Here is a 13,768-nt window from a genome sequence, read left to right as displayed (position 1 = left end):
TGCTGCTGCTACCAGTTCCTTGCAGATACAGATTATTTACATTTCTCTTCATGGGAGGGTTTAGATAAGTATGGAAATTTCCTGAGGTGCCTGTACTTTTTACCTATTGGGAGTAAAAAATTACCTGCTTTGCAACCCTAGAGCCTCAGCCAAGAAATTTATTTATGAAGAGATGGAAAGCTGGCAGCTTTTTTCTTTTTTTTATATCTGGTCTTGGTCTATTACTTTGCTTGGGAGACAGTTAATATAATTCAACTAGTAAGCAACAAATAATATCTGTCTTTATTGCTACCATAATTTTGTAATTGATGTGGCCATAGAGGAAAGCCTCAGAATGATGTTTACTTCCAAATCATCCAGGTTGTGTTCAAAAATAAGCCTCTGTAAATCTGCTGAAAGTAGCAATGTGTTGCTGAACAAAAAGCAAGTTTGTAGATCCAAATACACGATTAAGATACAAAAATAAAGTCTACCCTTGAGAGCTGCATAGATATTGGTGGAAGACTCAGAGAAGGTTAAGTAAATTAATTAAATTTTTTGTCTAATCTGTGAACCACAATTAAATATGGAATGCAGGCTTCTGCTTTGAAAGTGCCAGGCCCACCAGACCTATAAGGGCTTTAGTTCATGTCAGCTCCAAATCTCTCCAGCTCCTACATATTGAATGGTATTGTACTCAAGACTCAGATAATACCTGATAAATTCACAACATCCACAATAAATTATGCTAATTTGGACTAAATCACCCCTAATTCAGGGTAAGAGTATCTACATGGAGAATTAGACATAAAGAATGCATTCTGATTATAAAAATAATATCAATTTTAGAATAAACTCCCCATGAAGGAAAGACACACCTGCAAAGCAATTGAAGGCAGAGTGAACTAGTGTAATTGAAATGCTGATGGTCCAGAAGAAAAAGGAGTTTTAATTAAAGTGTTTAAAGAGCGAATGCCTAAGCTCGCAGGTGGAATACCTACACTTTGCTGCGCTACGGGTCCTCACTGTGTGTTTCCAACAGAGGCTGTCCTGCTCTGGATTTAAGCGGTTATAAGTGAAGTTAAGGGAAGAAAGGTATCTAGGTTGTGTGAATAGGTTCAATTTCTCTTTCAGGGCAGTCAGTGAACACACTTCCAGGCCACGGGGATCATCTTAAATACAAGCTGAGTTTAGTCCAGCATGAATCTCGTGTGTGTTATTGAGCCAGCTGCAAGAGAAGACTGAGAGCGGGGAACAACCCAGTAAGATTAGGAATTCATCTTGTCCTCGTGAGTACTAATGCCTGCAAATTTATAGATGGATATGTTCATGTCTGAAGCAACTGCCTTTTGGATTTGCTGATCGTGCAGAAGCGGTATGCAAAACGGGAGGAGGAGGAGGCAAGGAAGAGAGGGTGGCTCTAGGACCCATACGAGCCTTCCCGAGCAGGAGGTGGGAATTTTCCTCCAAGGCAGCAGGAGCCCAAGCCCGGTCTCAGAGCTCCAGCGGAGCCCGCAGGAAGAGCCTGGCACATCCCCTCCATAGCCACGCACCCGGGTGGGACCAGCCCGCACCCCGCAGAGCCATGAACCGGCTACCACAGCTGGTGCTGTGGGTCACCGCAGTGGGTAAGGAACTTATTTTTCTTCCCCCTTATCTCCTTATTTTGCAAAGTCCCTCTTCTGCCCAGAGACTCAGACTTATTGCCCCTTCCCTTTTACCTTTAAAACCAGAAAAATGTTCTTTTCAGAACAGTAGGGGGAAAAGGGGAGATGGGGAGTGAAAGTACATGCATGAAACATATATAAAGTGCGTGACATGAGGGAAGATGAATCTTGATGGTTATTGATTGTAAGTAAATTTTGTTCACTGAAATGAATAGGTGATCCGTAGTTTTAGAAAAGCTGCTGCTGTCGAGGCTCTGAGGCTGGATGCAGGCAGTAGTTGTACAAGGGTTCAGCATGAAACTAACAGCTTTACCCTAGGACCATTTTGTTTCTCTGGCTATTGGATTGTTTTCTTTGGGGCTGTTTTAGAGAGGTGGGTGAAAGTAATGCTCCAGGAGTAGAGAAGGTTGCTTACAGGAAAGGGTGTCGTTTGGAGAGGATGCTTTGTTTAAGCAGGGAGATGAGGGACAGAGATAAAGAGAGAAGAAAATATTTGGACTATAAAAGGTGGACTTAGGAGCTCCCACCTGGAAAGTGGTTCTCAGGCTAAGTTTTGAAAGGAATCTTTGTGCTGCTGTTTGTCACTGTCAGCTTTGGTTCTGAAGTACAGCAAAAGAAATGAAGTGACAGTAGGAGAGAAGAGAGATGTTAGGAGGGAAGCTGCAGGAATAGGAGAGAAGTTGGGAGGTGGAAGCATGCATGCAACCAAAGATGGGAGAATAAAGTAGGAGTGGGACACATTTACTATATGTGCACAGTGCCAAGCAAATTAGGAAAGAAAAGCCTCAATCAGGACATGCTGAACTTCTCAGAGATCTGCAGTTACAATAGTACCACCAGTGTAGATACAGTGACTACAACTTGACCCTTAGACAAGGATCAGGAGACACTTTGTATTTCTCAGTGTAACAGATCATGTAACTTCCACGCAGGAAAGGAGGAAAGGCAAACAGGTTGTTGGCCGCTACAGCTAGCTCTTGCTAGCGCAGTGCATTTCTCTCTCTGACTAAATGATGAACTTGCATATATTTACTTTTATATGAAGACACACTGGGACATTAGTTTCTAAGCAGGTTTCATGATTTAGTTCTATTTACAATTGTATGTTAAGGCATAGCACAGAGTTTTTGATTTCAGGCTATTTCTGGCCTTTTATTTCTATTGGGAGGAAGGAGGTTGTTTTACTTTCAAAGGGTCCCAGGACAAATGTGCCTCATGCTAGCAGAGCTGTATGTCCCTAAAGCCTCAACTTTTATGGCATGTGGTCTCATCAAGAACTGCTAAGTATCTTTCCAGTGTTTTTGGTGGAGTGGCTTTCAACATGCAAGTAAGATTAATGTAAGGAACAATAATTATATTTGCTGTATATCCAAGTCTATGATATGAAGCATGTCTGTATTAGGAAAGAGATTTAAAAAAGGGTGTGTTACAGAAAGAGTAAGTAAAGAGCTAAATGAAAATAAGCGTACATTTTACAATCTCTCTCCAATCTTCTGCCAAAAATAATCTCAATCACCCAGGGTGAGACTTCAATGCATGAGCATTTAACTGTGTAGCTGCTGTCATAATCTTCACATGGGGGTTCCTTGCCTCACTATGAGGGCTATTATGGTCAGCTCTCAGACTCTACAGTCAATTAATTTAAAAACCACTTGTATTTCCACTGCAGAATTTTTACTGCAGCATATTATTGGAGTGGCTTTACATTTCCCTCTTTATTTGGAAAGCCCAAGGTCCAAGTGATGAGGGATTTGCAGGTCCTATTTTCTCTCTTTTATTTTCCTGGCTGGCATATGAATTTCTAATGAGCTCTGTCATAAAAGGATGATTTCAGAGTTCCCATCCACTGACAATTTTTGGCACATCGAAACACTGGGGGATGTTGTAACTCCTCTTGGTGCAAAAATTAAGACACTATGAGAAAATTCAGGAAGTTGTAGAGAACAACAGTAGGAAAAAACCCTCAGAAAAAGAACCACCAAACCAAAGGTAACAAAACCAGGAAAGGACTCAGGGCACAGGTATGCATTGCATTGTTCAGTGTGAAAGCCACTTCACAGTCATTTGGAGGCTCAGGTTGCACACTAACCTCAGGTCTCAGGAGGTGGTTAGGAATAAGGTGAAAAAAGCTGCCAAATGAATGTCTGGGAGAATTTCCTTTATTTTAAGCACAAGTGTTACTTTGAGCCTTCATATTGGATTCTTTTCTTTTGATTACTTGAGCTTGGTGAGGGCTGGGTAGGTCCGTCCTTTCTTCTTCTGTGAGAAACCAGGCTGTGCTTGGCCACATGTCATACTCTTGCCTTTGATTGTGTAGAGCCAGCTATCTGCAAAATTACAGCAGAACATACATACTGAGCAAACCTCAACCATCCTTCTGAATGTGTGGTCAGGTTTATGTCATTGCTCAGAGTTTAGCTATTGAGTATAACCACAGTCCATGAGATAATATTAGCAGAGGCATTTTGTCAGGATTTCTTTACAGTCCCTTCCAGCACTTGTAGTGCAGATGTCACAGAATAGGGTAACTTACGTTAAATTTCAGCCTGGTGAATAGTTATGGTTTTGGGTTTTGTTGAATCCTTTCTAAGGCAGAGAAGCATAGGAAGCTTGATGGTGGGTTTAGGAGTAAGACAGCCAGCTTTTTGTTTGGGGAATGGTGTATCAGTGTGGCAATGAAGAACCCCCCATTCCTGGACGCTTGCATCTGTCTAACAAACAGTTTTCAGAAGCCCTAAACTTTTTGTGTCTCACCCTGGGTTTATCTGCCTCTCAGAACTGAGCTGACCTGTTTTGTAGAAGGAGTATTAACTGGCTTAAGTTTAGTCAGTCCACATGAGCATGAAGATATGGAAGTACCTTATTTTGTTGTAAGCCAACTTAAAATAAACCAGTGCCTCTATTTCACTTAGACAAACATTTAGTGCTTTGTGAATCCCTTTGTTGGAGGAGAGCATGTCAAGCATGAAAGGGATGGGACCCTGTCTTCTCTTTTGTCTCTTCATCGAAGAACTTCTCTCTTATTTTCTTCTTCTTGTGCCTATCTCTGCTCAGTTAAAGTAGCACACAGGAGCAGTAGTGGTTTCACTTAAATGGTTCCAACCAGAACAGCATCGAATGATCCTTGAAATTTGTCTTAGGAGTTGTATCCACAGTGCTTTACTGTGCAAATGACAGCATGTCTCCATACACTGTGCCCAGTCCGAATATCCAATTCAAGGCGCTGTGGCTGTCACTGAAAGTCAAATATTGGGTGGATGCCTTGAAATGAAAACAAGACAGTTCTTTTTAAGTCATGGACATTACCAAGTTGAGGAGTCTTTGAAATACAGTGGAAAAGGATATGATAAATCTATGGGAATCCCACAGTAAGGGAGCACATGCAGGCAAACACAGGGATTTCTAAACTGCATCAGGAGGGAGGACTAAGTTGCAGGAGGCAGAAATCAGGTAGTGAGCCACCTGTACTTTTACTTTAGAGCTGAAGTCAATGTCTTATGAGCAGCCATAGAAGAAATCCATCTTTCTGTCCATGTCACATAGCTGCACATTTTCTAATTAATCCATAAGATCAAAGTTGGAGAAAAGGATGCCTCACTCCAGTGAAGTTTCAAAAGCATTCCTCTCCCACTCCCTGGAGTACTAAACAGATACACAGGATAGGAGGGTTCCTGTCTTCAGCCTGCTTGTATATGTGAAGCAGTGTATGCTGGCTGTGCTGGTGTGTGGAAGTGCATCTGTGATATCTGTGACAAGAGTGGAGAGAAATTTTCATCTTGAATTAATTTGAGTGAAAACTGCTGATGTGTGACAATAAAGTGAAATGCTTCATAAAGTGGTCTAGGTTTTGAGCTGCTACATTTGGTCATTTGTTTTGTGTGTGCACCAGGTAGTTCGTACTGAGACATTCAAATATATCTACATGTTTTAATTATTTTTTTTTTATTTCACACTTTTGCACAGAAAAGCCTTGCATTCAGAAATCTGAAATATTTATTTCAAAAGCATAAAACATGATTAGTTATTAAATGTTTCGTTTTGACATGAGCTCTTCTAGTCCAGCACTCCCTGAAGTGTGTTGGTCTGTGCAATTTTATAAAACTTCTGCTCTGGAAGATTTTTAGGTTGACCTGTGACAGGTTTTTGTTTGGTTTGCTTTTTTAAAATCTCTTTGGGCTTGCCAGTAATTTGGAAAATCCTGAATTAAAACTGTCCAGTTATTTTATAATATCACATTCCAATCTGTACATGGACTTGTGCATGCAGGTGATTGTTCTTAGGCTGATGCTCATTACTCTACATGCAGACAGTGACTGTACTGTTTGTAGCTTGGTATTGGGTCAAGTTTCTCAGAAATAAAAGAAACAAAAGTAAGTTTTTGCAAACCTTTAGTAAAAGCAGAAGCACAAAGTGGCTGCTGAAAGGAGAGGCAGGCGAGCTCTTTCCAGAAATATATGGAGAGGAAGGAGCCCACAGGGTTCATAGTTAACTTAAATTGATGGATGTCTACGGGAATACAGTTACAGCCATGCAACATCTTGCCTTCTGTATCTGGAGACTTTTATCTGAGACTCTTACGAGTAAGCATGATTCCTGTATTGAATCCTTAAATCAGAGGAGGAAAATAATGACATTAATTATGTTAATTAATTGGATCAGGCTTATAGTCTTTTCCTGCCTCTCAGCATCAGTCCTTCCTCTTACAATTCCTCTTCCTCCCATTCCATTATAATTGCTCCTCTGCTTCTCTCGTCTACTGGCATGTAACAAACCCAGTGCTTTCATGTGGCCCGCTAACGGCATGTCCAAAGATGAAACCCATGGCAGGTAGGAGAGCAGGCTGGCTTGGAAAAGGAGTGAATTGTAGTGTTTGATGAGAGGTGACTTGTAGCTGACAGATGTCCTCTGAGTGCGTAGGGAGAGCAGCTCCCTTATGAGAGTGCTAACAGACCACAGTGGTGTGTTGTGTGTTGCAGGAGGAACACAGAGAGCCTTTGTTTCAGATTGTGACTTGTTCAGCACCACTAGGTTACAGAGGGTCTGTGCCTGGGGAAGGTCAGCTTCCCGCCTTTTTGTGCTGGAAGCACAGGAGGGAAGTCAAGGTGTAGAACCATTACAATTAAGCAAATGTGGTGTCAGGACCTCTCTGGGCCTCTGCAGTGCTTAAAGGATTACAGCTTCCAGGCAAGCAGCAGGGTGTCACTGAAACATTTTGCTTTCCTCAAGGTGGTGTATCTCCATGTTGTGGCTTCTCCCAGTTGTACCCTACCAGCACAACTGGATCCGTGAGCAGAAATGGAAACAGAGAGAAATGACATAAAAGGAAACAAAGGTGACATTCCAGTCTTCCTCACCTAGAAAAAGCAACTCTGCCATGTGTACTGAGTAAATAAAGAGCTCAGAATTTCAGTGAGATATTCACCCACAGGCCAAATGCTATCTTTTTAGGAGAATTTCAGGTTGATTTTCTATATGTGCTCCCTAAGAAAAAGCTGGCTGTAAAACCATGAAACTTGACACAATTTTCCGCTTGTTGGTGAAAAACTTAAGATTTCCAGCTGGCTTTATATTTATTTTAGGCATTTGGACTATGTGATTGTTGTAGGTCCCTTCCAACTGAACTATTCTATTCCCTGTGAAGGTATAAACCTCCCTGACATTAGCACTGATTGAGTTTAAAAACCTATTGTACAACAACCTCATCGGAGTTAGTCAAGAATAAGAGTGAAATATAGAATTATAATATAAAATTAAAAGCTGAAGTCTTTTCAAAAAGCACAGATTTATCCTTGCAACTCAGATGAACTTTTGCCCTGTCTAATGGGAGAACCATGTCTTTTAATAAGGCATCACAGATTTTCAGCTAATTGGTATCTGAAATCCCATAAGCTTTGGCTTATCAGCCAAGAATGATGCATTTATTCATGTATTTCAGTTGCTCAGTTAGGTTTTTTTTTTCCCAGTTTGTAGCACAGCATGTGTTTGAGGGCATAAACAGCCGAACTTTCTGGAGTTAGAGCATCCACACCTCTCCTCTGTGTCTATGTTTATGGTGATACATATTTACATATTAAAAATACAGGAGTGATGAAGTAACTGAGAGTGACAGTAGTAAGTGACATGAAAGGATGTGATGGTGTTCTGTTGCACAGAATTAAGTACAGGAGGTGATAAGTATCTATTCCTACCTTGTTCTGGTGAAGAGTTTTGTGCTATTCAGAAGCCAGTAGAAACCCAAACTGGATGTTTTTCTCCTGCCTTGAAGCAGAACTGAGGGTCATGCTGGAAATTCAATGAGAGCTGAACCAGACAGGTTACTGGTTCAGAGTCACAGTCGGCTGGAATCACAATTCCCACATCAGAGGTGCTGTTGGAAGTGCCTGCTTCCATGCAGTCATGCAGGGCTGGTTTGAGTGGCTCTGTGGTTGTGACCAAGACCTTTTTCTATATGCTGAGGGTGAACTCTGCTTGTGCACTTTCCCTTGTAGCTCTGCCTTACAATATCTGCTCTGCTTTCCTGGCCTTAGGGAGGCAGGAGGAAACTGGGGACACACACAGAGGAGAGGAGGTGGCCAAGGCTGGGCGGCAGAGCAGGATGAAGGAATTCTTTTCCAGTGGAGATGAGGAGCCCAGCCAGTGTGGTTTTGGATTACCAAAAGAGGGGTTAGCAGCTGTCAGCCTGAACTCAAGCAACCTCCGGCAAAGCTGAATTCACTCTGGAACAGAACTGAACAATGGCTTTGCTTCACTGGATAATTAATTTGGTGGTTTTGCAGACCCATGTGCCTTGACTAATATTTTAGACAATGCAGGATCATGGATGATTATGCTTACACACTTCTAATAACTCAGATGTCTTGATTTTTAAAAATTTTCTGGGTTTGTTGTTATATTTAACTGCAGTTTAAATTTTCCAAATATTTGCTCTTTATATTTTTTTTTTCCTACTGAGCTCTGAGTGATTAAAGACCTATTTATTACTTAGGCTTCAGCAAATAGAATCACATAAAAGCATGACTGCTTAAAATTTCCATGGTCTCTAACATGTTTTTAGAGTTTTCTCTGTGGTATTTTGATGTGTACTGTGCTGGAATTCAAATCTCTTTACATGAGTAACACTTTTAAAGTATGTAGTTCACAACAGGAGCATTTTCTGTGTTTATAGTCACTGCAGGAACCCAAATAGTATTTAAAACCTCGGAAGGAAGCTTTCTTTAACCCCATGCAGGCAAACAGTTCAGACTAGAGTTTAGTGAGAAACTGGACTTTATGAATCCTATAAGCCCTGATAGCATAATCATTGCTATTACTAATTTTTTTCAACTTTCCTGAAGTCCCACATGCCTCCTGGCCCTTCAAGATCTATCAGATTCTTAGAAGAATCTAAACTTTCCCAGAGTTTGACATTGTGTTCGTCAGTCTGTTGCAGTCCTACAGACAAAAGTCAGTAAAATTTGCAAAAAATGAACTTGTGAATTAATTATAAGCAAAACAACGGGAGTAAACCAAGCTGGATTTTATTTAGCTGTGTTAAAAGGGCTTGTGTTCTAGCCGTTCAGATGGATAGAAAACTGGGAGATGTATGCAGATCTAGCTCTTTTCACCTCATCTAGGGCTGTACTAGATTGGTCTGATGAGACACAAGCATTTAGCCTACCTTCCAAAAGCTGTTTTCATTTTTTATTTGCTGAATTTTGGACAGGGCATAAGATTTTTATTTCTTACCTTCATATTTTGATTCCCACACAATTTTTTTCCCTCTTGTATGCCTTCCTGTATATATATGTGTGTGTGTGAAAATTAATGAAAGGAAAAATATGGTGGGTGGGGTTTTTTTGCAGATTATTTGGAACTTATTTTAGAACCTGAAAATATGTGGAAAACCCCTTTGCTCTAAACATGTTGTCTTCCCGCAGTGGATGCAGTTATCCAAAACTGTACACTACTCAGGGGCTGCTTTTGATTTTGTGTGATAGTACATTAATTGTTTATTTTATATAGTGATTACAGTTTTTCAGGGATCTGTGCAGCATGTGAGTGTACAGGTTATCAGCTTTGGTAAATCTAGCCAGTAGTTGTTTTCAATTGAGTTTCAGAAGAAATTACAATCACTTTTGTACTAAGGTATACGTAGGGTAAGATGGAGAAGTTATTTCATTACTGGTAGGAATTGCTTTGTGGCTGCAATAAGAAGGATTGATGAGAAGCAACAGCCCAATTAATACTGTTATTGATATTCTTCCACTGAGAAAGGTGAGGCGTAACTTATATCAAGTTGTTGTGGTTTAATCCCAGCCAGCAATGAAGCCCTATGCAGCCATTCACTCACTCCCCCACCAGTCGGAGTGGGGGGACAATCAGGAGGGCAAAAGTCAGAAAACTCAGGGGTTGGGGTAAAGACAGTTTGATACAGAAAACAAAAGCCGTGCACACAAGCAAAACAAAACAAGGAATTCATGCACTGCTTCCCATAGGCAAAGAGGTGCTCACCCATCTCCAGGAGAGGGGGCCTTATCACATGTAATGGTGACTTGGGAAGACAAACACCATCACTCTGAACATCCCCCTCTTCCTTTTTCTTCCCCACATTTTTTATGCTGATCATGAAGCCACACGGTCTGGAATATCCCTTTGGTCAGTTGGCATCACCTGTCCTGGCTGTGTCTCTTCCCAGTCTCCCGTGCACCTCCAGTCCCCTCACTGCTGTGGCAGCATGGAAAGCAGAAGAGGCCTCAGCTCTGTGTAAGCTCAGCAATAATAAAAACATCACTATATTGTCATCACTATGTTCAGCACCAATCCAAAACATAGCCCCATACCAGCTGCTGTGAAGAAAATTAACTCTGCCCCAGCCAAAAGCAGCACACAAGTAAATGCAGAATTTCAGAAATAGAAGTGCTGATTCTTCTACTGGTTTCTTTGGGCTCTTGAGACTGAGTGAACATGGAGGTCAGCATCCGGGTGATCTGGTCTCTCCAGCTTGCATGCTTGTCTCAAACTCTCTAGGCAACCCCCAACTGGTTGCAGGGTCTCATCTCAGCTTTGTCAGTTGTACTGCAGGGATGCTTTGAAATGATCTAGGTTAAAAGCTTTCTTGCTTTGTACGTAATTTTAATGTTTCAGTTACGATGTGACCTTTTACAGCTTGTGTTAGGTACAACTGAGGGTATGGTGATTGCTGCACAAGGACAAGAAGGGGATCAGTCTCACTGTGGGGCTAAAAGCAAGGCGTGCTGGGGCAGAAGAAATTGTTCTGGGAAACTCTTAGTCTGCTGGGGTTTGTTTTCTGAATCTCTCCCAACAGTCTTGGAAATAAGTATCTTGTGAAACCAGCCTGTAGGATTAGACATCTGAATTCAGACTATGTGAATACAACCTGATCTAACTCAGGGATGGCTGCTTTTCAATCTCTCCAAGGGAGCAAGTGCTCAATGCCAGCCTTGTCAGCTTGGTGTCAGTGAGCTGGCAACTACCTTATGAATTTGTACCACAGTGAAAACACCTACAGTCCTGTTTTACTAACCAGAAAAATATTTGGTTTAGCTATCATTTAGCTCTGGTTTTGACAGTTTCTTATTTTTGGAACATGTTAGGTTTTTTGCATTCAGCTAACAAAACTTGTAACAGTTTTAGGGGACAAATTTGGGCTGACAGTCTGAATCCTACCATCGATGCTATGGCACTGAGGAATAAGATATACATCATGATGTTGTGTGCTGTTCAAGTCTCCCCCTAGCCCTTCAGACAAAATAGTCTGTTTTCAACTTTGATCCACACCATGTACAGAGTGTTGTTAAGAGGAGGTAGTACTCTTAAACATTTATGGATAGGACTGAAACTGTTCTGAAGGTGGAGAGTGAGGGTTTGCATTTATCATCTTAAAGGAAGACAGTAAAAAAGTTCTGAGCGCAGGCTTAAATTTTATGCACAAAATGTTTCATACTCTCTAGCATACACAGAAGTGCTCCCATGAGCTTTTAAAGAAACGTCAGCTACATACAGGAATATTCTTCAGCATGTCCTTTCATCCTTTGTGACACAAATACACAAAGGGGCAAGAAATAAAGCTGGTCAAAGTATCTTTGTGTAATCTTCCTGAGAATGGCAAAGGGAAAAAGTATAGCAAGCACTGTTCTTCTGTTTTTTGTATTCTCTAAGCTCAGGTTTCACAGATAGGGTTAAAAATCATCAAATTAAACATATTTATGAGCCATCTGGTTTCTGAGTCTTTCCAGTTTGTGTTTGCTATCCTGGGTAACTATTAAGTCATTTTTGTTGCTGTAATTTTCATGTCATTACATGGCTCCAGAAACTGCATGTTTAAGAAAAACACTGTAGAGAACTGAATTCAGAGTAGAATTATAAGCACTGGCAGCACTGGAGACATTTGTCATTCTTTCAATCAACCTAACATACTACTAAAAGTAAATGTATAAAATAAATAATTTTTTTCTTTTACCATGTATTTAAGTTAGGTAATGCAACCTTCCAGCTCTCTTTGCCTACCTTTCTTATAATGTGGCAAGGGGAGTCAGATTTCCTAGGGCTGGTTTTCAGCCACAAGTTTTCTCTATGACTTGGGGAAGACTCCTTAGCCTTGGTGCCTTAATTCTTGTCCTATTTTACCTATTTTATCTCCCTTATTCAGATGTGGTGAGATACAAAACAGTAAATGTTCTAGTTCCTTCAAATAGATCTAGTGCACAGAATTACAGAATTTTTTCCTTTCCTTTTTAAAATAAAATATAATTAAGGAGAATCTATAACTCCATTTCACTGCTTTGAAGAAAAATTTATTCTTTCACATTGAATGTTGGGTTACCAATTGAGTTTTCTACCAGCATTGGCTTTTCCATTGGTAAAGGGCAAAATAGTGTTTTCCATAAAGGTGTATACATGTATTACTTTTCCATAAAGTATCCTCATTTGCTGCTGAGAAGGCACAACACTGATGAATAGATGTAAAATTCCCTCTTTTTTGTCTGGTGACCTGATTGATATTCTTCCTGCCAGCTTGGTCCTTTGTGACACTGAGTCAATTTTCAGAGTATGGTTTCATCTTAGGAAGAAAGAGAGGAGAGAAGATGGCTGTAATTGCTGGTGTTTGTTTTCTAGGTGCAACCAAATGCTTGTGCTATTTGAAGGAAATGCATTTTGTGAATGCTACTAAAATACACTAATCAGCTTCTCTTTCTCACTCTGCCTTATTTTGACAGAGCAGTGTTCTGAATGTTATTTCCGAAGTCAAATTCAGTTTTATGGGTTTTAGAACCTTTCTGGCTGTTTTGTGTGCTGTGCAAAGCTATTCCCAATTCTCTGCAGCCCTGCTGCCTGCCTTGCTCTTCTGCATGTGGCTTGGTAACTCTTACACACAGTGGATAGGAGTACCTGGCATGGGGAGCTCAGGGAAAGCTGCACTGGCGTCTTTACATCTTGTAAGAAATACACAGCTTATTTCTCTGCTTTTCTTACTTGCACCTGGCATGAGCTTTAAAAGAATGCAGAACAATCACCTCATGCCTCTATGCCTTTACTTTCAAAGCCCAGATTCCCAAATGCATAAAGAGGAAGGAATAAGTGTATGCGAAGAATAAAGCACACACTACTCTGGCTGTGTGTGCTTTGGAGGCAGGTATTACTTACAGGAGCAGAAGATTCTAGCCGTGATGCAAGGAAGACATTTGAAATCTTGGCTGACAAACTGTTTAATACACTGCTTAAACTTGTGCTCACTTTAACATTCCACCTTCTTAGCCTCCTCCAAGTGTTTGTTTGACTGCTTTCCTCTTCTGGAGTCCAGCTGGCATTGAGAGACTCAGCTGTTAGGAAGCACATTTGGGAGTCTCAGCTGGCACTGGCAGACTCCACACGCTACTGGAGTACTTGTTGGCAAAGCTGTGGTCCCTACCTTGGAAGCTGGCAACAATTTCTAGCTGAGGCTGTGAGGAAGATGTCTGAAAGGTGTTTGACTCTAGAGCTGCAAGGTTGTGCTGGGGAGATAATAGGAGGGGATGGTGTTTGTCCACCTTCACTGTCACAGTAACCACACCTTCTTCAGACACACAAGTCTGGGCACTGCTCTGCGTGCCCTCAACATGTGCAGATACAGCAGCGTCCGTGAC

General features: G+C 41.1%; 1 protein-coding gene across 2 annotated transcripts in view; it reads left to right on the top strand.

Moving 5' to 3' along the window:
• The first annotated feature begins 1,133 nt into the window (after positions 1 to 1,133).
• Positions 1,134 to 13,768, top strand: part of LTK (leukocyte receptor tyrosine kinase) — a 96,107-nt gene continuing 83,472 nt past the window's right edge. The window contains exon 1 of one of the 2 annotated variants that reach the window (XM_042038210.1): positions 1,134 to 1,607. In XM_042038210.1, the coding sequence (XP_041894144.1) occupies positions 1,565 to 1,607 (43 nt within the window). In that variant the 5' untranslated portion in view covers positions 1,134 to 1,564. The remainder of the gene's footprint in view (positions 1,608 to 13,768) is intronic. The other variant, XM_042038209.1, reaches the window with a different exon arrangement.

Source organism: Corvus kubaryi, unplaced genomic scaffold (genome assembly GCF_017639235.1).
Source record: "Corvus kubaryi isolate FWS band 111438036 unplaced genomic scaffold, C.kubaryi_AGA036_p1.0 37392, whole genome shotgun sequence".
Taxonomy (NCBI): Eukaryota; Metazoa; Chordata; class Aves; order Passeriformes; family Corvidae; genus Corvus; species Corvus kubaryi.
The sequence above is the reverse complement of the archived record's forward strand: the minus strand, read 5'-3'. Positions and strand labels throughout refer to the sequence as shown.